This window comes from Anopheles moucheti, chromosome 3 (assembly GCF_943734755.1).
Source record: "Anopheles moucheti chromosome 3, idAnoMoucSN_F20_07, whole genome shotgun sequence".
Lineage (NCBI taxonomy): Eukaryota > Metazoa > Arthropoda > Insecta > Diptera > Culicidae > Anopheles > Anopheles moucheti.
Window position 1 is genome coordinate 15,955,459 of NC_069141.1, and position 22,046 is coordinate 15,977,504.

The 22,046-nt window shown below is 46.5% G+C and overlaps 4 protein-coding genes across 5 annotated transcripts; 3 read left to right on the plus strand and 1 right to left on the minus strand.

Annotated features, from left to right (window-relative positions):
* Positions 1-98: 98 nt before the first annotated feature.
* Positions 99-2,744, plus strand: LOC128301536 (septin-interacting protein 1). Of its 2 annotated transcripts, XM_053038079.1 has the most exons (2): positions 107-2,391; positions 2,422-2,744. In XM_053038079.1, exons 1-2 carry the CDS (start codon positions 192-194, stop codon positions 2,727-2,729), a joined length of 2,508 nt encoding a protein of 835 aa, XP_052894039.1. In that variant the 5' UTR covers positions 107-191; the 3' UTR covers positions 2,730-2,744. The 2 variants fall into 2 exon arrangements, with proteins under 2 accessions (XP_052894038.1, XP_052894039.1); XM_053038078.1 differs by having other exon boundaries at positions 99-2,744.
* A 3,162-nt stretch (positions 2,745-5,906) lies between these two features.
* Positions 5,907-7,588, minus strand: LOC128304009 (uncharacterized). Its single transcript, XM_053041122.1, has 3 exons — positions 7,409-7,588; positions 7,078-7,322; positions 5,907-7,011 (listed from the first exon to the last, which is right to left on the minus strand). The coding sequence occupies exons 1-3, from the start codon at positions 7,525-7,527 to the stop codon at positions 6,065-6,067; spliced, it is 1,311 nt and encodes a 436-aa protein (XP_052897082.1). The 5' UTR covers positions 7,528-7,588; the 3' UTR covers positions 5,907-6,064.
* A 1,390-nt stretch (positions 7,589-8,978) lies between these two features.
* On the plus strand, positions 8,979-12,181 carry LOC128300524 (uncharacterized). The gene is made up of 5 exons (XM_053036613.1): positions 8,979-9,056; positions 9,972-10,748; positions 10,824-10,939; positions 11,595-12,128; positions 12,175-12,181. Exons 1-5 carry the CDS (start codon positions 8,979-8,981, stop codon positions 12,179-12,181), a joined length of 1,512 nt encoding a protein of 503 aa, XP_052892573.1.
* LOC128305497 (chromodomain-helicase-DNA-binding protein 1) lies at positions 9,965-19,284 on the plus strand. Its single transcript, XM_053042972.1, has 8 exons — positions 9,965-10,748; positions 10,824-10,939; positions 11,595-14,805; positions 14,851-15,369; positions 15,589-16,574; positions 16,655-16,825; positions 16,932-17,135; positions 17,216-19,284. Exons 3-8 carry the CDS (start codon positions 12,187-12,189, stop codon positions 17,502-17,504), a joined length of 4,788 nt encoding a protein of 1,595 aa, XP_052898932.1. The 5' UTR covers positions 9,965-10,748; positions 10,824-10,939; positions 11,595-12,186; the 3' UTR covers positions 17,505-19,284.
* Positions 19,285-22,046: the final 2,762 nt, after the last annotated feature.

Sequence of the window (22,046 nt, forward strand, 5' to 3'; positions counted from 1 at the left end):
TAAAACGATTTACAATTTAAATTTGCACAAAACCCCATCACCATATACACTCACCTTGGCTACAAATGTCAAACGTACCCCAAACATAAACAAACCCAATGTTAAACCGGCCGAAAAAAACGAACCAAACTCAGCAAACGCATCGCGAAAGTGCTCCGATAGACTCTATTTTTAAGCTAAAAAACCTCACCATGGCCGACGAAGAGTACGAACGCTTCGAAATCACCGATTACGATCTGGACAATGAGTTTAACCCAAACCGGGGACGTCGGCGACCGACGAAACATCAGCAGATTTACGGCATTTGGGCTGACGATGATTCAGAGAACGATGGCGACGAAGGCACTTCTACTGGTGGGGGCCGACGTCGAGGACGCCAGGTTGGGAAGAAACCAAAGGACTACTCGGCCCCAATCGGATTCATTGCCGGTGGTATACAGCAGTCGGGCAAAAGACCTGACCCGGCCAAGGAACGGAAAGCGTCCGACGAGGATGAAGATGAAGAGGATGAGGGTGACTCACGGCCACGGTTTGGTTCGAAAGTAGCGGCAAACGCTAGTAATACATCGTCTGAGTCAGAGGACGATAAACCACCGGTACATGATATGCGATCGATGGCTGGCTTTCGAACATTCAGCAGTGCTCCGCAGATAGCGGCCAAAGGTGGCAAAAACGTTGGCAACTGGGAGCAACATACGCGTGGCATCGGTGCGAAGTTGCTGCTACAGATGGGATACCAACCGGGCAAAGGTTTGGGTAAAGAATTGCAGGGCATATCGGCCCCGATAGAGGCGCATCTACGCAAGGGCCGTGGAGCTATCGGTGCTTACGGGCCGGAAAAAAAGACTGTCGTTGCGGATGCAAAACAAAAACAAAAGCACGCTGATGATACAAAAGCTCTGCCGGCTGGTGGCAAGGAAGAAGATAGTGGTCAATGGCGTAAGGATGGTAAGCAGGGCAAATCGCGCTACTTTTTCAAATCCGTCGAGGATGTTATTGAGAAGGGTAAGAAATCAGCGTTGGCAACATACGCTCCGTTCGATAAGAGTGCGGCCAAGCTCAGCCAGGTGACGGTAATCGATATGACGGGACCGGAAAAGCGTGTCCTCAGCGGATACCATGCACTCGGCCAGGCAAAGGTGATCGATGAGGATTTGTACGAGCCGACGCTGCTGGGCAGTAAAACCACCGCCAAAGAAACGACCCACTTTGCTCTTCCCGAGCTAATGCACAACCTTAATCTGATGGTGGACTACTGCGAACAGGACATAATCGCGATCGATAAGCAAAAGTGCGAGGCTAAAGATCGCGAGGAGCAATTGTTGCACGAGAAGCAGAATCTGATTCGTATTAGCGAGCTGGAGAAGGATTATCTTCACACGCTGGATGGAGCGCTTGAGTTGGTGCGTGCGCTAGTCGAACCAGTTGGTGGAACGATTGAGCTGGAAGAATGCGAGCGAATCTTCGTCCGTTTGTACGCCGACTATCCGGCCGAATGCAAGGAGTTCGGACTGTCGGATCTTGCAGCAGGTGTGGTTGCTCCACTGATAGCGGCACGACTCAAGGAATGGACACCGTTCACTGAACCGACGCGCCATTTGGATATGTTTAAACGCTGGAAATCCATCCTGGCCTCTGCCAACTCGGACAGCAACAGTAGCAATAGTCTGCTCGATCCGTACTCGGCCGTGGTATGGACTGGTGTTGTACCCAGCATTCGAGCTGCAGCAAACGAATGGAACCCGCGCGTTCATCAACCGATGATCGCGTTGCTAGATGCGTGGGCACCACTTTTACCCGCCTGGATACTGGACAATGTGCTCGAACAGATCGTGCTGGTCAAGCTATCTGCAGCGGTCGTCGAATGGGATCCGCTGACCGATACGGTTCCCATCCACTGCTGGATCCACCCCTGGAGTGATCTGCTCGGACCGAAAATGGAGGGCAACGTTTATCCGGCGATACGTGAAAAGCTAGCCCGAGCACTGAAAGCCTGGCATCCGGAAGATCGTTCCGCGAGGGCTATGCTAACTCCCTGGAAGGGAGTCTTTGCCGAGGAAGATTTGCAACTGTTCCTTGCGAAAAATATTATCCCCAAGCTAGAAGTACGGCTAACCGAACTGATCGTTAATCCGCTGCAGCAAGATTTGGAAATATTCAACCAGGTGTGGGAATGGAACGAACTTATCTCATCACTCCAGATGGCCACCATGCTCGACAAGTACTTCTTCCCGAAGTGGCTCCAAACGTTGGTCATCTGGCTAAACCAATCGCCCAACTTTGATCAAGTGTCGCGCTGGTACCAGGGCTGGAAGGCACAGTTCACGGACGATGCTATACGCCATCCGAACATAAAGGAATGTTTCCGCAAAGCGCTAGAACTGATGCAGCGTTCGATTGGGATGGGAACCACAACGGGAGGTGCGTCAAACTCACCGCCAACGCTGGAACCGATACCTCCACCACCGAAACCACCTATCCCGATGGATGTGGACGTACAGCAACAACCAACGCTAGAGTTTAAGGAGCTCGTTTCGCAAAAGTGTGCCGAACGGGGTATCATTTTTGCCCCGATGCCGGGACGCCGTGAGCTGGGCAAACAGGTGTATCGCGCTGGGAAACTGTTTTGCTACATCGATCGGTCCGTGTGCATCATCAGTCCGGATGGGGGTGTTAGCTGGACGCCCATCTCTTTATCAGCACTGCTGGAACGAGCCGTCAGTGGGTAAAGTGAGGGATTTTCTGAGCGTAATTTAAATATCAATAAATAAAGTAGAATTAAAGTTTGAACGAGAGGCATCCAATTTTTCATTTCTTAATCGACACAGATCTTAAGGCTGAGAAATAATTCGGTATCGTAAATGAGACTACGCCTGGACGAGTAATGTCTTCCAATGGCTATCATACTTCAGTGGAACTGCAGAAGTTTTATTGGAAAAATTGACCAATTTAAAGTAGTTTTAGGGCAGCACAATTGCAATGCATTCACCTTAAGTGAAACTTGGCTCTCACCCGCAACACATTTTACCTTCCCGGGATATAACATCATACGACAATATCGATTTGAACCAGATAGCGATAGGCGTGGTAGGGGAGTATTAATTGGTATTCGAAGTAGTCACAGCTTCAACAGAATACCGCAGCCACACCCGAGGTAATGGAATATGTCGCAATCCAGGCAAAGCTAGGCGATCTTGACGTTGCCATTGCGTCAATCTATATCCCCCCGGGAGCCAACTTGGACCCTGAGAAGATCAAAAAGGATCTTGAAATAGCGGTTTTACCAAAACCGTTTTTTATCCTGGGCGATTTTAATGCTCACGGACAAGATTGGGGCTGCACACATGTTGATAATCGTGCACCAATCATTAGGGATTTCTGCGACACTTTTTGTTTGACAATCTTTAACGCTGGTGAACCAAAGACCTATTTCTTTGCACGTCATCGTTAGGGTTGGATTCAAAATGGAAGGTTATCCAAGACCCACTTGGCAGCGATCACCTGCCAATAAAGATCTCCATTATCAACAGGAGTCGTTCAGCCGATCAAGTACCCGTTGAATGTGACTTTACGAGGAACATCAATTGGACGAAATACGGTGAACTGATGTCTGCATGGCTGAGCCGTGTACCCAGACGAGGAGTATAAAAATCTCGTTAAGACGATTAACGAGTGCGCCCTTGGCGCCCAAACAAGGCCGCCCCTCCAGGTAAGGAAATTTGATAAACCTCCCACTCCCTGGTGGGACGCGGACTGCCAAGCGTCATTCAAAGCAAAGAGGAAGGCCTTTGTCCATTACAGAATCACTGGCTCAGAATCAATCAAGGCAAAGAAAAGGACCTACTGGAGGAGGTATGTGCTAAACCTCAGCCCTTCAACTTCGCTTAGTTCACTTCAGAGCATGGCGAGAAGGATGCGTAACAGCAGAGCATCTGAGCATGAGAGCGAACGAGTGTCTGGAGCATGGCTTGAACCCTTTGCACAAAAAGTCTGTCCAGACTTCGCTCAAGCACATCCTTTCATCCAAAGTGCATCTGGTAGTGATTCCTCCATGGATTCACCTTTCACTATGGTCGAGCTTTCTCTTGCTCTCTACTCCAGCAACAATTCATCTCCAGGTTTGGATCGGATATGGAACAAATTGCTCCATAACCTACCAGACCTGGCGAAGAAACGACTGTTGAGGTTATTCAACATTATGTTGGATCTCAACACCGTCCCGTCGGAGTGGAGAAAGGTGAAGGTTATTGCCCTCTTGAAACCTGGCAAACCAGCATCAGAGCAAGACTCGTATCGACCGATTTCGATGTTATCGTGTCTACGAAAATTATTTGAGAAAATGATTCTTTTTAGATTAGACAACTGGCTGGAATCTAATGGTCTTTTGTCAAATACCCAGTTTGGATTTCGCAAAGGCAAGGGTACCAACGATTGGTTGGCGCTGGTTGTATCTGAAATTGAGTTGGTTCATTCTCGAAAAGAATTGATGGCCTCTATTTCTTGACATCAAGCTTTTGACTCAGTGTCTGTACATCTGCTATGTCAAAAGTTAGAAACTGTAGGTTTAAGCCCAAAAATAAGAAGTGTGGGCCAGTAACGTAGGTATCGAGTTTTCCCCTGAGAAAACGGAGTTGCTTATTTTCTCGTTTTTCTACGATACCGAGAGAAATAGACGCAATAACGATAATAACGCAATAACTTGGTTGACGAGGTTGGTCTTGGAGTATGGTTGCATATGCTTCCATTGGGCAGCCAAGTCGCATTTGATCCGTCTAGAACGGATTCAGTATCGTTGCTTGAGAATCGCATTGGGTTGTATGAAATCGACCCATACAATGTCCCTCGAAGTGATGGCTGGAGTGATGCCGCTAAAGCTCCATTTTGAGCTACTTTCGCTTCGCCTTCTCGAGCGTATTACGCTCTACAGTATCAAATCCATTGATAATCGAGAACCTTAAAACACTGCAAGAGATAGGCTCTAAATGCAAAATCCTCAAAGTTTACACGGATTTTGCCTCCTTTCAGGTCCACCCTAGCACATCGCAAAGCATAAATCGTACCAGTTTACCAGGGTCCTGTAGTTCCTTTTACAATGTAGATACCTCGTTGGTCAACATTGGCCAAAAGGGGCGCTTCGGAAGGTGCTCTTTTTGATACGCTCATCCTACCTCACGAACACCTTTGTGCCCCACAGTCGCTCTGCTTGGCACGTTGGCAGAGTATGTGGGACATGGAAGAGTTCGGGAGGTTTCTGTATTCCATCACTCCTTGTGTTTACTTGAAGCCTTGGTTCTCTGCCATCTCTGGTGATCGAGCGTTCATTCGAATGATGTCTAGACTTAGGTCTAACCATTTCGCATTGGGCGCACATCTCCAGCGTATAGGACAGGTCGACTCTAAAGTATATGGCTGCGGTGTCGAATTCCACGATGTGGATCATCTTTTATGGTCCTGCGTGGAATACGAGGCTGCAAGACCCACCTTGTTGGACGCAGTCCGATGTATAGGAAGAGTCCCTGATACCCCAATTCGAGATCTGCTGGGGGGCTCGGATGTAGCTTACCTCAAGGTAATTTTTGAATTTTGCCGAGCTAATGGTTTGTCCGTGTGACCCTGTCTTCCTTATGTTTGTGTTGTATGTTGTACCTCGCTTGTATGAAAATGTATACGTATTTGTATGAATGGTGCAAGTCGACCGCTGCAGAACCACCAGAGCGACCTGCCAATGCGGAAGAAAACATGGAAGAAGGAAGATCACAGACCCTCGCAAGAAAAAGGACCACTCTATAGGATGTCGGAATATATGCAGCAACACGACCGAGTACGCCAAGACGCTACATGGTGAAATTGTGATCTTTTACGCATACGATTCAAACAACAACGAAATCTTCTTTTATTGGTATCAATTTCCGATATCAGCACACAATACTAATAATTGCTTTACTGACCTCAACATTTGTTCATGAAGGTGCACTCAACACTGCCTTGCAAGACGGAATATATCGGAACATATCGATAACACATGAGAAATAATATATAAAGAAAATACATATAGCCTAACTTCTCACTTTTTGCTGGTGCGTTTACGCTGCAACGCCTTGAATACGGCTTTACACCAATAATCGAAAGCCGACTCGATTACCTCGTTGACGTACACCTTATTATAGTTTATCCACACTTTCGTGATTTGTTTCGTCTTTTCGAAATCGAGTGCCGCCACTGCCAGCAGTGCCTTCTTCCGTTTCGTTACGTGCATCTGTAGTTGTATTTGGGCGAAATACTTTGGCGCAAGTTTTTTCACATCCACGTAGCAGTCGTGCGTCTTCACCGTGTACGGACACTTGATCTCGAGCACAAACCCGTCGCATATACCGTCGGGCGATGCACCCATCCACGGACAGTCTGGATCGAGCATCAGTCCGGCGTTCTGCAATTCGGGATATTCTTTGCGTAGTTCGGCTAGCACGTGTCCCTCGAGATCGGTGCCGCGTTTCATAGCGAACGAAAATCCGGACGAAACACCCATAATACTTTTCATCAGCGATCCGTTCATCATGGTGCAATGGGCAGCTTCACGGATACGTGACGCCGTAATGCGACCGATGCGCAGTTCGTGCCATAGATCCGTGTCGGCTTGACCGATCGTCAGCAATGCAACGTTATCGCACGCTCGTGCTTTCATGCGAGCGGTGCAGAATGCAAGGAATTCAATGGCATCATCGCCCTCAAATTCGCGAATCAAGTGTACCATCGAGAGCTTGCGCGCCAGTTCGAGCTGGTCTGAAGTGAAGGGAATGCTTTTCACCTGAAGCTTCTTTAGCAAGGGCATGGACTTGTAACTCTCATAGACTACACGTTCCAGCAACACACGACATTCCCGTTTTAACATCCGCTTTTTGGCTGCATTTTCTTCAATTGGAACTTTGCCTTTTTTATTCTCCTTTTCGGCCTTTGTTTCCCCTGACTTAAGTTGAATCCAGCAAAAGAAGCTGTAGATAGCATTGCAGCTCTCTAAAAACATAGATAACGTCCTCGAGTTATGCCAATATTTAAAATTCCATTCGCAACGATACATACCATTCGCTGCACTACATTTTGTGCAGAAAGCTGAGCTGATGTTTTGCTGATTGCCTGTGAATTCCAACACGATGATATGTTTTTTGTTACAGGTCTTGCGGCTGCTACGCGTTGCTACCCTTTGTTCCACTTCCTCTATATCCGCCGTCAACGATCGTTGGGATATGCTTCGCGTGAGAGTGGAATTATTTTCAAGCTTCATGCTAACTACCGTAATATTCTTGAATGATTTGTACGGTAAGGTGCTGCAATGGGATTAAGAAAACAGTAGAAAATGTAAACAGCTGTGTACTGCGACATCTGACTGACCACTCCAGGAATATACACGTACCTGAGTGTTGGGCTGAATTCAACCGAACTGACGGCCAGTTTGTGCTTCTCGAGACATATTTTTACCGTCTCCAAGTTTAGCTTCGGTATTTGCAAAATCATTTCCGTGCTTAAAGCCATCAATGCGATAGAAATATCTTCACAACAAACAACACGCACGTTCGTATACGTTATCCGGATCACTTCTACTGCAATACCGCCAAAATACAAGGACTGTATCCTTTTGCTGACTGAATTAACGATAGTTCAACTGTGGTAATTTGAGCAGTGTTGCCAGTACCAGCCAAATTAACTCATCTACGCTGCGTTCGTTAAAATGAAGTGAATGTGTTTCGTTGTTTGGGTTTATCTTTTAGAAAAATTAAAAAAAAATATTTTACGTTCTAAATGGAACATTTCGTATTAAAAACAACGGAATGTGGCATTTAATTAGCATTTGCTGCCAACAGCAGTGTTGCCGATTCGCAGCACTGCCACCAATCGCAGTTCAGTGGAGGGTGGTGCGTTTTTTTTAACGAAACCAAATGTCACCCAAACACGAATGGAACCAACACCAATTTCTAAGATGGCGCCGAAGTGAGCTGTAGCAAAACGGTGCTGGTGCAAAATTCGATCGTCGGAAGCTTGCAAGCGCTTCCACCCCAGTGGTAAACAATAATACAAGCAATCACCAATGTGCCAGTGCGTCCGTTTTCGGTGATTTCGTACCGGGTGTCCACGTGCGTACAGTTCCAACAGTTCGTCCTACCCGTAGCTTGGCTGTCGGGTGTTGCAGAAAGTGGTTGCGAGTCAGCCTTGGTGTACCATTCGTAAAGGGGGCAGGAAAGAAAATGGCGTCGATAGCCAAGTGTTGAGTGAAAAATTTTCTCTAGTGAAATTAAAACCATTTTTTTCGACTCGAACGCTCACCTACCGGCCTGAAAACGGTCGCATTCGATTCGCAACGTTACCGTGCATTTTTTCAGCTACAGTTCCATATGGTAGAAATATTTTTCCCCTACACCGCCGAAGAAAACGCTGCTAAAAAACGTAATGAGCCAGGTAAAAACGTCTTTTTTCACCAGTTTTGTGATGTATTTAATGAAACTTTTATTCTCTCCGTGTTTTGAGCTCGTTTTTCTGCCCGGGGACCCCGGCTGGGTGTGGCGTACGGTGGCTGTAAGTTGAGAAAACGCGTTCCCAGAAGTTACTGCTTCCAGCGATGGGGCTGCTGTGCCGGGAACAAAACCGGCCACCGGAACCGGATCCGGTCACTGTTCCACCCTGAATCGTTGTCCATTCGATTGGCCAAGTTTCGCCATCTTCGCCGAGCCACGTTTCGTCGAAATCGAAAGGGGACCCTTTTTCGCAAATTAAGCCCAAAACCAATGCATTGCCGGGTAAAATGGCTCGTGAAAGTACTTCTGGCCGTCTGGAACCGGTTCCGACGGGAGTTGGCCGGATTTTGCACCCATGTGCGTCATCGGTCCTACGCCACGTGGAACGTTCGAGATCACGGGACCACGGGATCCGGAATGGTGTTTTGAGGCTGTTTTTTGGTGATAGATTTCGTCGAAAAGCATCAACCAGTGATGGTTCCCGGTAGTTCGGCTACTTCCCAGCTGGATAAAATCCCGCAAAGTCCATTTTTCAGTGCACTTCAGGATTACGTAATCGGTGTTCTTTGTCCGTGACAAAGGGCATGCACAAGATCGGTGAAAAAGGCTAGCAAAGATCCAGAACCCAGAACCGCCGGGATATGGGCGTTCCATTTCCAGGCTGACTGATCTGTTAAGCTAAATCCGATCGTATAAGGCGTAGTTTATTGTGCCCTGTTTATGTTTTTCATCTTTTTGCGTCGCAAAATGTGCCCGTGTCTGTTTTGGGATGGATTAAAGTAGGTAGTACATCAAAGAGATCCAGTTTTTAGGAGATTTTTCGTCAATTTTCCACAATTAAACAGTGTGTACGTGTAGCGATCAAAGCAACCGTTTAAAGTGTGTTCATTGTTCCCTGTTATTGTACGAATACTGTTGAAACGATTGCGACCGATAGAGAATTTTAGCTTGAAAATGTACTATACCTGATTTAATACGAGTTTGCATCGTACCAACCTTCAATTTGCGAACTCTCTGGTGATGTTGTGGCTGGTATGTTTCAGTTGTGTGTGTCCATAATAACGGAGAATGCCACATGTATCATATGAAATTGATGCAGCCTGTAATAATCTTATTGTCCATCTTTTGTTTTGCAAACAATTTGCATTCTTTTGAGGTAAATATATCAGTTAAATATGACTCTGTGGCAGTGCCATTTTATTTGTACCAAGGTTCAGTATTTGAAAACCCGATAGAAACAATAAATGGTCGTGTGAAAGTGTTACAGTACTATTTTAATGTTCTTTAATTCGGATGAATGAATGTGTCTAAGACGAAGGTTCAATTCCAGAGTGGAAGAAAACGTTTGTAAACAATTAACCTTATGAAAGCTTATCTTTACTGAGATTATTATCCTTAAAGTATTAGCAATGAATTTGTTATTAAATAGGCATCTTTTGCCGTTGTTTTACCTTTCGATTCTTGCAGACAAAAGAGGATAAAAGTGAATCGGAAAATGAATCCAGCTGTGGAAGTAAAAGCGGTTCATCCTCCGATTCCGAGAGCGAATCCGGATCTGGCTCGTCAAGTTCAAGCTCGAGCGATAACGAAACGTCCAACAATGGGCTGAACGTATCGAATCGTGACACGAGCGGTACAGCATCGACGGCCACCAACAATACATCCACCGGCAGTAGTAGTAGTGGGGTGCGGAACTCGACGACCGAAAATGGCCTTTCCGAAAGCAAATCGAGTATTAATCGTCACGTAGAGGACGAAGAAGATGATGAGGACGCATCGAAGGATGAATCCGATGCTTCGATAGGGAACGATCGAGACGTTGTTGGCGCTGGCGCCAACCACCATCGGTCACAAAACAATCGTGTCCGGAGTTCGTCCCACTCGGATAGAGATTCGGACGATAGTGCAGGGGATGGCGAACCCGAACGGGGAAACAATGCCACCCACAACCGGAACAGTGATTCCGATAACAGTGCGAGTAAACCGAGCAACAATACCATCCGCCAAAGTGACGACGACGAAGAGGATGAGGAGGATGAGGAAGATGATGATGATGAAGAGGAAGAGGAGGACGAGGAGGACGATGACAATGATGAGGATGGCGAGACGGCTAGGAAGCAACGGTTAGGTAATGTGGCGCCCACAGTTCCACCGCCACCTCCACCCGCAGACGACGATGAAGATGACGATGAGGAGGATGATGACGAAGAGGAAGCGCAACAGTCCTCCAAAAGCAGTTACGATGTAATTATACTTTGCTTAACTGTTGCAATTTTTAGTCCATTTTTTTTATTGCTTTTCATTCTATAATTCCAACAGGATGAAGACTACGCGGCGAACAAATTGAGGCGGAAAAGTGCCCGAAAGAAAGCAGTTGCCGCAGCACGGAAACGACCAGCAGCCCAACCTTCGTCGAAAGCCAAGAAGAAGAAAAGGTAATTAGTTAAATTTAAAATAAACATACTCCGCTGTTAATTTCGCTTAGGAATATAGAAATGGCATTCATTATAGTAACATCTTGGAAATTTAGAATGAAAGCCACACAAATTTATTAAAGGTTTAAGGAGTTTAAGGAGGAGCATAGTGTACATACTGCTGGTGCCAGTTGGTTATTGTTGGACGGTAGTTCCAGTGTTTAGCTGAAATAAATCTTCGACAAACAAACAAATCGAACAAATGAAACAACTTCTATCAAGGCAATGTCGTTTGAACGGGTTTCAGGCTGTTCTTAAGACGTTTGTTTACGGTTACGGCTAGGATATTCCTTTATGCAGCTGACCCGATTACCCATTTAAGCAGTTCGTCAAAAATGTTTAAAGAAAACTCGCTTAATTTCACATTTTTCTTTTTTTACGATGTTTCTTTTCTTTACCTGTCGCGCAATATAGATGCGCAGAACAACGTTTATTTTTTTATTTGCTAATGATGAACATACGTAGATCTAATTTTATCTTTCGCACGCAACATCATCTTTACGACATTGATCTCATAACCTCAACATACCCACAATCCCCCCCACCGTTAATGTTTCAAGTTTAATTCACTGGTGTTTTTCTTTCGGTTTTTCTTTCACACACGTAACATAAACAGCTCCAATAGCCGATGGAAGTCGGACACGTCGGAGAGTGATGCCAGTGATTCAGATGATTCGCGAGAGCAACGCTACAGGCGAAAACCACCGGCCGTTACTGCCGCCGCGAAGAAACGTTCCGCTGCAGCAACAAACGCCAAATCGAAGGCTGCCTCCAAAAAGAAAAAGTCGAACGCGTACAGCTCCGACGAGGGTAGCAATAGCGATGACGAAAGAAAACGTTCGTCAGCTACGAGAAGGAAAAACAACACTGTAAGCTACAAGGAAGAGAGCGGCGATGAGCCAACGGATAGTGACGATTTACTGGAAGTGGACCAGGAAGCGGAAGAAGCAGCGGCAGCACTGGCAGCCGAAGAGGAAAAGGCAGAAACGATCGAAAGAATCATCGGACGTCGGAAGGGTCGTCGTGGAGCAACAGGTGCCGTAACGACCGTCTATGCGATCGAGGAGAATGGTGATCCGAACGAAGTCGGTGGTGAAGGAGTGGGTCGTGAGCTGGAGGAACAGTTTTTGATCAAATGGACCGGTTGGTCGTACTTGCACTGCACCTGGGAATCGGAAGAAACGCTCCGGGAGCAGAAAGTGAAGGGTATGAAGAAGTTGGAAAACTACATCAAGCGCGAACAGCAGCTGGAACACTGGCGAAAGTATCAGGCCGGACCGGAAGACATCGATTACTACGAGTGCCAACAGGAACTGCAGCAGGATCTGCTTAAAAGCTACTACAACGTGGAACGCATCATTGCGCAAGCGAACAAAGCCGAAGAAGGTGATACCGGGCTGGAGTATCTCTGCAAGTGGGAATCCCTCCCTTACTCCGACTCTACCTGGGAGGATGCTGGCTTAATACGGCGAAAATGGCAGTACAAGATTGTGGAGTTTCACGAGCGCGAGGAATCGCGTCGCACACCGTCGAAACACTGCAAAGCGATACGTTATCGGCCAAACTTTAAGCACCTGAAAGTGCAACCGGAGTACCTCGGTGAGGAACGTGGGCTGAAGCTGCGTGACTATCAGATGGACGGATTGAATTGGTTGATACTGACGTGGTGCAAGGATAACTCGGTCATACTGGCCGACGAGATGGGGTTGGGCAAGACGATTCAGACGATATGCTTCTTGTACTATCTGTTCAAGTCTCAGCAACTGTACGGACCGTTCTTGTGCGTGGTGCCGCTCAGTACGATGCCGGCCTGGCAGCGCGAGTTTGGCATTTGGGCACCGGAGTTGAATGTAGTGACGTATCTGGGCGATGTGCAGTCGCGTGAGATTATTCGCCAGTACGAGTGGTGCTACGACAGCACAAAGAAACTCAAGTTTAATGCCATCCTTACGACATACGAGATACTGTTGAAGGATAAAACGTTCCTCGGATCGATCGGATGGGCGTCGCTGCTGGTGGACGAAGCGCATCGACTAAAGAACGACGATTCACTGCTGTACAAAGCGCTGAAAGAGTTTGATACGAACCATCGGTTACTGATCACGGGCACACCGTTGCAAAACTCGCTCAAGGAACTGTGGGCCCTGCTACACTTCATCATGCCGGAACGGTTCGAATCGTGGGATGATTTCGAACGAAACTACGGCAACACAACCAACGACAAGAGCTACACGAAGCTGCACAAAGAGCTCGAACCGTACATTCTGCGGCGAGTGAAAAAGGACGTAGAGAAGAGTTTACCGGCGAAGGTGGAACAGATATTGCGCGTCGAAATGACGTCCATTCAGCGGCAGTATTACAAGTGGATCTTGTCGAAAAACTTCGATGCGTTGCGCAAGGGTATGAAGGGTTCGGTTGGTACGTTCCTAAACATTGTGATCGAGCTGAAAAAGTGTTGCAACCATGCGGCATTAACGCGCCCGATGGAATTCGAAACGCAGCGCGACAATCAGCAAAACGTGGTGCAGCAACTGCTGAAGGGTTCGGGAAAGTTGGTCCTGCTGGATAAACTGCTTTGTCGGTTAAAGGAGACGGGCCACCGGGTGTTAATCTTCTCTCAGATGGTGCGTATGCTCGACATCTTGGCCGAGTATCTACAGAAGCGTCACTTTTCCTTCCAACGACTCGACGGTAGCATAAAGGGAGAGCTTCGAAAGCAGGCGCTGGATCACTTCAATGCGGAAGGTTCGACGGATTTTTGCTTCCTGCTGTCAACGCGTGCCGGTGGATTGGGTATTAATCTTGCCACGGCTGACACGGTCATCATATTCGATTCGGATTGGAACCCGCAGAACGATCTGCAGGCGCAGGCTCGTGCCCATCGTATCGGACAGAAGAATCAGGTTAACATCTACCGCCTGGTGACGGCACACTCGGTCGAGGAAAACATAGTGGAGCGTGCCAAGCAGAAGATGGTGCTAGATCATCTCGTTATTCAGCGGATGGACACGACGGGGCGTACCGTGTTGGACAAAAATGGAGGCAGCAATACGTCGAACCCTTTCAACAAGGATGAGCTGTCGGCAATTTTAAAGTTTGGCGCCGAAGAGCTGTTTAAGGAGGAGGATGATGGCGATGAGGAGCTGGTGTGTGATATCGATGAGATATTGCGGCGAGCGGAAACGCGCGACGAAGCGCCGGGTATGCCGGGAGACGAGTTGCTCTCCGCGTTTAACGTCACGACGTTCGATTTCGATGAAGATAAGGTTGTGTCCGGTGCGAAACCAACGACCGGTCCGGGTGGTGGCGGTGGTGTGGACCAAGACCAAGACACCAAGGACTGGGACGAAATCATTCCAAAGTCATATCGCGAGCTGGTTGAGGCGGAAGAGCGCGATCGGGAGATAAAGGATCTTTATCTACCGCCCCGAAGGCCGGCGGTGAAGCAGGGCAACAACCAGCACGGTGACAACGATGCGGATGGTCGGAAGGGAGGTGGTAAGGGTAAGAAACGGAAAGGTGGAGACGATGATAGTGAGGAGCTGGAATCGGATGGTGGCAGCGGTGGTGAGGATGGCAAAACGAAACGATCACGTGGGCGACCTTCGAACAAGGAGAAAATCAACGGTTTTTCGGATGCGGAGTTACGGCGGTTGATAAAGAGCTACAAAAAGTTCCCGGCGCCATTGAAACGGCTCGAAGCGATCGCCTGTGATGCGGAGTTGCAGGAGAAACCGTTGTCCGATCTGCGGCGTGTAGCACAACTACTGCACGACCGGTGTCTGCAGACGATGCGCGAAATTGCGAAAGAGATCGAAGCGGAAGGAGCTGGAGGGAAGCACGCACCGTCGGCTTTGGTGGCTGATGCGAAGAAAAAGTGTGCCCGCGCGGCCTATTCCAGTAAGATTGGTGGTGCATCGTTTAACGTAAAAACGATGATGCAGTGTGTGGAGGAGTTGCAACCACTGGACGAGGTGATACCGAGCGATGCAGCGGAACGTGCACGCTGGACACTGAACATAAAGACGCGGCCTCCCAACTTTGATGTGGATTGGAGCGGTGAGGATGATTCGCGGTTGTTGCGTGGCATTTATCAGTTCGGCATCGGTTCGTGGGAAGCGATGAAGATGGACCCGTCGCTTGGGCTAGCCGATAAGATCCTGTCGAACGAGGCGAGCCGGAAACCGCAGGGTAAACATTTACAATCGCGCGCCGAATATCTGCTGAAGGTGCTGCGAAAGACGATCGAGCTGAAGCGTGGTCCATCGAAACCACGCAAACAGCGGAAACCTAAAGAGATTAAGTCGCTGGCCTCGGTGACACCGGTTGGGGTGAGTCCGATGCGGGATATTGATTCGTCGATAAGCTGTTCCATCTCGGCAACGATCGCTGCGGTTGCTGCTGGAGAGGATGTGGCAATGAGTGGATCTGGTGGTAATCCGTTGTCCAGTGGTGCGGGCCTAACGCTCTCATCCGGCGCGAGCGGAACCATTGGATCGGCGAGCGCATCGGTCGTTGGTTCGACTGAAGAGAAAAAGACTGGTAGCAAAATTAAAAAACTGTCTGAATCGGACCAGTATCATCAGCATCATCACTATCACAATCATCAGCACGATGAGCATTCGAACGGTTCCAGAGCGGCGGAAGAACATTCGAATCACCAGCATGCTGCACACGGCAAGGAACCGCCAGACAAGAAGGATAAAAAGAAATCCAAGAAGGATAAACAAAAGGGTGCGAAAAAGGACAAACAGAACAAAAACACAGGTCCGATGCACTTTACGGCAAACAATGAGCCGTGCGCGCTCAATATTCTGGGCGATCTGGACCCGACCGTGTTTAACGAGTGTAAGGAGAAAATGCGACCGGTGAAGAAAGCGCTCAAAACACTCGACAACCCGGACGAGTCGTTGTCACAGGAGGAGCAACTGCGCCAAACGCGAGCTTGTCTGCTGAGCATTGGCGACCAGATAAATCTGTGCCTAGCTGACTATCGGGATCCGGAAAAGGCGAAGGAATGGCGAAGTAATCTGTGGTACTTTGTGTCGAAGTTTACCGAATTTGATGCGCGCAAGCTGTTTAAGCTGTACAAGCATGCACTTAAGCGTACCGAAAGCGCATCGAACTCGGGCGGTGGAGACAACAGCACGACGAACGCTTCGTCCAACTCGTCCCCGGTTAAGGAAGGCAAGGACGGTGGAAAGGGTAAGAAGGCTGGTGGGAAAAAGGATAACGGACACAGTGAGGTCGCGGTACCACCAGGAGATAGTGCGGATGATAACCGGGAGGAAGATAAAGCGGGTTCTCGGCGTGATCGCAAGGAGAAAAAGCGGCATCATCATCATCATCACCACCATCACCATGGCGCCGGAATCGGGGGACCCATTATGAGTGATTCGGCATTACAGCAGCGTGAACGTTATCAGCAGCATCAGCAATCGGCGGCAGGTGGTGACAATAGTCATCACGTGACGGAACCGGGTGCAACCGGTGCCAAGGACGAAAGCTCAACGGCGATGCATTCCAAGCGACGTCTCGAGGAGGGGGAGTACGACGAAAACAGCAAAGAGTACAAAAGACTGCACGGCGATAGTCGGTAAGTGTTTGAGAAGGGAGAAGACGAGGGTGACCCAAGGAAGGAACCGAGATTGAACGGATTTGCTCTCTTCTCCACAGGAATCATCGAGATCGTGATAAGAAATGGGACGAGTATGGTCCGGACCGGGATCGAATGCGGAACGTGTCCTCATCCCGAGGTAGTGCGCCGTCTACACCACAAAGTATGCGTGTGTTTCCGGACGATCGGGGGCCAACCTATCCGGTCGATGGAGGTGTATGGCGTGATCGGTATGTAAAATAGGTTTTAACTCATGGGGCGACTATCAACTCGCTCATTCTGTAAACTCAATAGATGTGTCTTATTAAGCTATTTTGTTTACTATTATTTCAATAGGTTTGGACCGGACCATAAACGGGATCGATACGATGGTTACGGTGGAAGCAGTAGACATACATCTTCCGGCTATCATCGTGGAGATCGTGAGCGGGATCGCGATCGGGACCGTGATCGTGATCGAGATCGGGATCGGGATCGTGACCGTGACCGAGATCGTGATCGGGATCGTGATAGGGACCGAGCTTACAAGGACAAGCGAAGGTAAGCTTACCACAAAACTGGCTCCTCTCAGATTTGGTCGAATGATCTTTAAATAACACCTGTGTTCTCCCTTTGCTTAGGTACCCTCCATCCGGCCCGGGTGGTTATCCCGGTGGTCACGGGTATGGTATGTCTCCTTCTACCGGCTACTATCCTTCCGGCGAAAGCCCCTATCGGTATCCGATGAGCAGCGGAGGCTATCCACCTCCTTCATCCCGACCACCCGGCGGTGCACCTCCGGTCGCCGTAGTGTTACCTTCTGGTGGTGGTGGTGTTCCAGGGGCTCCCGGTGTTGTACCACCTGCGGACTATCTCGACTATCGGCGGCCAGAATATGATAGACGGCCACCGCCAGCGGCAAACAATTAACTTAACACACGCCTCTCGTTCTAAGGTGTTGTTTGATGATCATGATGATGATGATTATTAAGCAATAGAGAGGTCAGGTACAAAGAGGGTTGTAAATACAGAGAGGAAAAGAGAGAGAGAGAGCTAAACAGGATGCTAAAAATGTTGGCTGTAAACAAGAGGAGTACGTATACTTTGTGGCGCATATGTGCGGCTACAGTGCGGTGTACATTTACAGTGTTCAGGGCGTTTAGAGTGAACGGTTTATTAGAAGCAATGGGGTAAGGCCGGGATGGTTGGAATCATCGTCGCTGGGGAAGTGTAAAGTGGAAATCAGATTTACATTAAGACTATTTTAAATAAGAAGGAGTGCAGAAGCTAGTTTTTAGTGTAGCAGAATTGGTATAGGTTTAGGTGTCCTGCGCGTTGTATCTGCGGATCGAGTGTTGGTGATAAGCGCAAAAGCACCAGCCGTGCGCGTGCGATTGTATATGTTTGTGTGCATTTGTGCGTGTGCGTGACTGTAAGTAGATAGAGTTTAGTTAAACTCGTGCGTGTAAATGATTTTAATTTGTAATCATTCAAACATTGCTTCACCTCACCACCCATCGGAAACATCTCAAAACGGAACCAGTAACCGCCGTTGCTACGGTTCGTAACTCACAAAACCACCCTCACAACAAAACCACACACAATCCACACGCATACACAATCGTGTTACTCGGTAAGGTTTATTTATTTTATGTGAAGCCGTTAATAAGCAATAGAATAATCTATTAGTACCTCTTTTGATACGCCTAGAGAATATAGCCATGAAACAAAGATGAATGAAAACATGTCGAAAAGCCGGAAACTGTGCGACAATGATGTGTGTTAATGGGTAGCCCTTGTACTCCGATTAATGTTTTTGTTTGTTTTTTTCGTTTGTTCCTCCATACGTAATCACATTATCGTGAACTCTAAACTGCATGGTACCAAAATTGGCAATCCAAGTTACAAAGGTTAGCCATACAGCCGCCTTCACTCCCTATCGTTTGCTGTAAAATGACTTATGTTGTATATTTCGTAGCGCTTGCGTATCGAGTTTCAGTAAAATATTATAGGCATTAAACAGTGGCAAACAAGTGGCTGCAAGTTTTATTTAGATTGTTCTCAAAACATGTAAACAAAAACCTTGAAAACACGGCTTCTGTACGACACGAAATAATTGTGATTTTATACTCTAAGTTTTTATAGTGCGTACATAACAAATCCGGATAATATGTTCAGATGTAATACACTTATGGACCACAGCCAGATCGAGGATGTGAGTGATGCAACAGCTGGTGGAAGAATCACGCTCTGGACCTTTCCCCACGTTATGGAGCGCTCGCGGATATGATAGTGAGGATAGAGCAGTAGTGTGGAAGAAGGATGTATTATATTGTAAACATTTTTCTTCCAAATCATGCTAAAAAGATACCAGATCTAGAGGGGGAGACATAAAACGGGGCAGCAAAACAGCAAGTTATACGTATATTGGAACCGTGCTTCTACCACTAGAGCAACGGACATTTCAGGGGGCATTCAGGAAACAGGATAGCAACAGCATAGCAATAGATCACATAGAATATGTACAGTTTAAAAGCTATATATATATATATAATTACATAATATACACACACACCGTCTATAGACAGTCGATTGGGTCGAAGGCTGGGTTAGGCTTTAGAGAATTCAAAACGAAATTACAAACTGTGAAGCCACATCCTGCTAAATAACGAAATTGAACAAACACACGGTTACATTAACTATACAAATAAACAAGAGAAGAATATTCTTGAAACTGAGCAAGATGGGATTGTTTTTTTTCTGTCTACAATAAATTTTTCGTATCTTCATCGCCGGAAATTATTCTTTGTGCGTTGGTTGTGCAATAAATTCCAGCACGGGTTTAACAGTCAATTTTAAAATAAATTATTTTGAAAAATGTTATTTTTCGATAAATTTACAGTTGTTTTATAAAATTTCATCAAAACGGATATTTTTTAGGAAAACCTGTTAAAATAAATCAACAACCATTGTCCCTATTGTTTTTCAAAACCATATTCCGTCTGTCAAAGTGACCATTGTACTAACCACTGTGGATCGACCGTTCTTAGCGCCTTTTTGTAAGCTTTTGCTGCACCAAAAACAACAAGAGAAAAACTCATTCTCCCGTGTGCGTGGGCAAAAGAAAATCGAGTGTTGTGTTGCATTTGTGTCGTAAATTGTGGTTCACATTCCGAATTTTGTTGATAATGTGATGTGTTGTTGTTTCCGTTGTGTATTTCCGTAGTGTGCCGTTCGCTGGGTGGAAAGTCTCTTTTAGAAAAAAGGCATCCCCACGGCAAGGGCGCAATAGCGAAACGGTGGAGAAGTGAGAAGTGATTCTTTGCAAAAGGGAAAAATACGTGAAGTCCCACGACGGTGCAGCTTCGTTCTTATCAATCAAATTCGGCAGCGATAATGCATTGTGCAATAATTGGCCCATGTGCTGTTCTGTGTGTTGTGTGCATTGTGTGTCGCTAAATATCGTATCGGCATGCGGGAAGCTCGCTGGTGAAATAGTTTGTTTTGCGGACAAATAAGAGTCGTGAGTTTGTGCTGGTTTTTAGCAAGCTGTTTCTGCGGTTGACCATTTCATGTAAGTGCATAGTGGAATGCAGTGCCCAGCTGAATGCAGCCGTCGTTTGCCGATGGAAATGAATGCTGTTCTTGTGCCGAAATAGGTGAGTGTTTGTTTTCATTGCTTATGCAGTATTTGGTGTCCACTGTAACTGTGCCAAGTTAACGAAAGGAATCAACGTCCCTGAAACACAGCGGAAGCTCGTTTGTACACAGAGCTAGTGCTGAAATAATGACGACCTAATTCATGTTGTATAGGTCCTTTTATGTCCTTTGTATAGGACCAACCTAAGGGATGCTTTAGCCGTAGGTGAATCAGCCGCATATAGGCGGAATGATACAACGAATTGCTGCCCAGTTTATGCAGCTGCATACCTCTACAACCGAATCATTCCATTCCATATCATTCAAAGAGGAAACTAAAAAAAACAACAGTGTGATTTTCATTCAACTGTCAAACTGCAGTGCGAAAGAAACCTCTGGAAAATAACCTGTTGGCATCCAAGAAGGCTTTTTCGTGCGTAGGAGTCGAAAGAAAGTTGAATTTGTATTCAATTCTTCTCTTATTTCTGTGAATTCCAATGCAAATGTCTATATGGTTCTAACAATAGGTTTACATTTCACATATGTACGCGCATAAACATATTTCACAGCTTCACATAAATATATTTTTTTCTTAATTTCATAGAGATGGATCCAAAATAGGAATTATTTTACATTGAAAATGAATTAATCTCCAGTTGCATTGCATGCGAAAGCAATAAATACCCAGCATGCAAAAGACAGCCGGACGGGCTAACATTGTCGATTTACGGTACACAGTCGAAGAGTGCACGTGTTTTTAAGGCATTTTACTACATTATGGTCAGCAATTTTATCTGATATGGCTTTGAGAAGATTTTACCTAATTTTGCAAACACGTTTTATTAACATTCAGACGATTTTTCAACATTTTGCAAGTTTTAGCCCACCTTCGAGGGCATTGCTATTGTTGATGTTGGTACCTTGGGCAGCATATTGGGTGTCACACCTTCATCAAGAAGAAGAACAAGAACGTAAACAACATGAGAGAAGCCGCTGCAGAAGCGAACCAATTTTTTCAGCAATTGTGTGAAATACAGTTGTTTCCATGCAGAAAATAACAATGAGGAGTCTTCTGCATCTGCTACCATAGCGAAAAAAGCGTTATTCGCACATTTATCACCGTCATGTTCGTGCAACCGGTACCACCGTCATGATCATGCTGCCGGCAGAACCAAAGGAAATGAAAGAAATTTATGTCGTATGAATGTGCTTTTTTTTACCATGCTTCAGGTTCATCCTGTGCCCGAAGAGATCCTTAACAACGTAAATGACCCTGTTACATCGCACAATAGGTCCAGTGCCATCTTGCAGTGGTTAAAACGGGTTACAATTTTCTTCAGCGATACCGATCTCTGAATGTGCATGTGATATTCTGCGTCATAAAAGAGATAATATAATCGCACATATGGTTTTAAGCAGAGTTCTTGCTACATAATATCTGCTCCTCTAATGTATTTACAATAGTTTACGCTACGATCACATGAAAACAAGACGAGACAAACTCATGACGGTTTGATGACGGTACTGATGATGCTGTTCCACTGGAATCAGTGTCCGAAAATGCATGTAAAATAGAGACTATTTATACCTCCATTCAATTCACGAAACACTTTTCTCTAAGGCTGAGGCTTCAACAAAACCAAAATACATACCGACATTTTACTGCACCATCAATTTGGTGCATCTAGCGCAAATTCATGACGAAGACATACACCGCAGTGCATATTTCGCTTGACTCCATCATGGGTGCTTTTATAGCCCTATATTAGCCCCCAATTCAACACAGACGTAAAAGACAAATACATAACACATTAGAGATTCAAACACATACAA

Bases quoted from the DNA above. Each gene is read 5' to 3' on its own strand.
- LOC128305497 (XM_053042972.1), top strand. From the start codon at position 12,187: ATGAAGAAGTTGGAAAACTACATCAAGCGCGAACAGCAGCTGGAACAC. The intron at 16,826-16,931 runs GTATGTAAAATA...TTATTTCAATAG, and splicing joins GGAGGTGTATGGCGTGATCG to GTTTGGACCGGACCATAAAC. The intron at 17,136-17,215 runs GTAAGCTTACCA...CCCTTTGCTTAG, and splicing joins GCTTACAAGGACAAGCGAAG to GTACCCTCCATCCGGCCCGG.
- LOC128300524 (XM_053036613.1), top strand. From the start codon at position 8,979: ATGGTTCCCGGTAGTTCGGCTACTTCCCAGCTGGATAAAATCCCGCAA. The intron at 10,749-10,823 runs GTAATTATACTT...TAATTCCAACAG, and splicing joins CCTCCAAAAGCAGTTACGAT to GATGAAGACTACGCGGCGAA. The intron at 10,940-11,594 runs GTAATTAGTTAA...TAACATAAACAG, and splicing joins AAAGCCAAGAAGAAGAAAAG to CTCCAATAGCCGATGGAAGT.
- LOC128304009 (XM_053041122.1), bottom strand. From the start codon at position 7,527: ATGGCTTTAAGCACGGAAATGATTTTGCAAATACCGAAGCTAAACTTG. The intron at 7,323-7,408 runs GTACGTGTATAT...ATCCCATTGCAG, and splicing joins GAATTCAGCCCAACACTCAG to CACCTTACCGTACAAATCAT. The intron at 7,012-7,077 runs GTATGTATCGTT...CTATGTTTTTAG, and splicing joins AAAATGTAGTGCAGCGAATG to AGAGCTGCAATGCTATCTAC.
- LOC128301536 (XM_053038078.1), top strand. From the start codon at position 99: ATGTTAAACCGGCCGAAAAAAACGAACCAAACTCAGCAAACGCATCGC.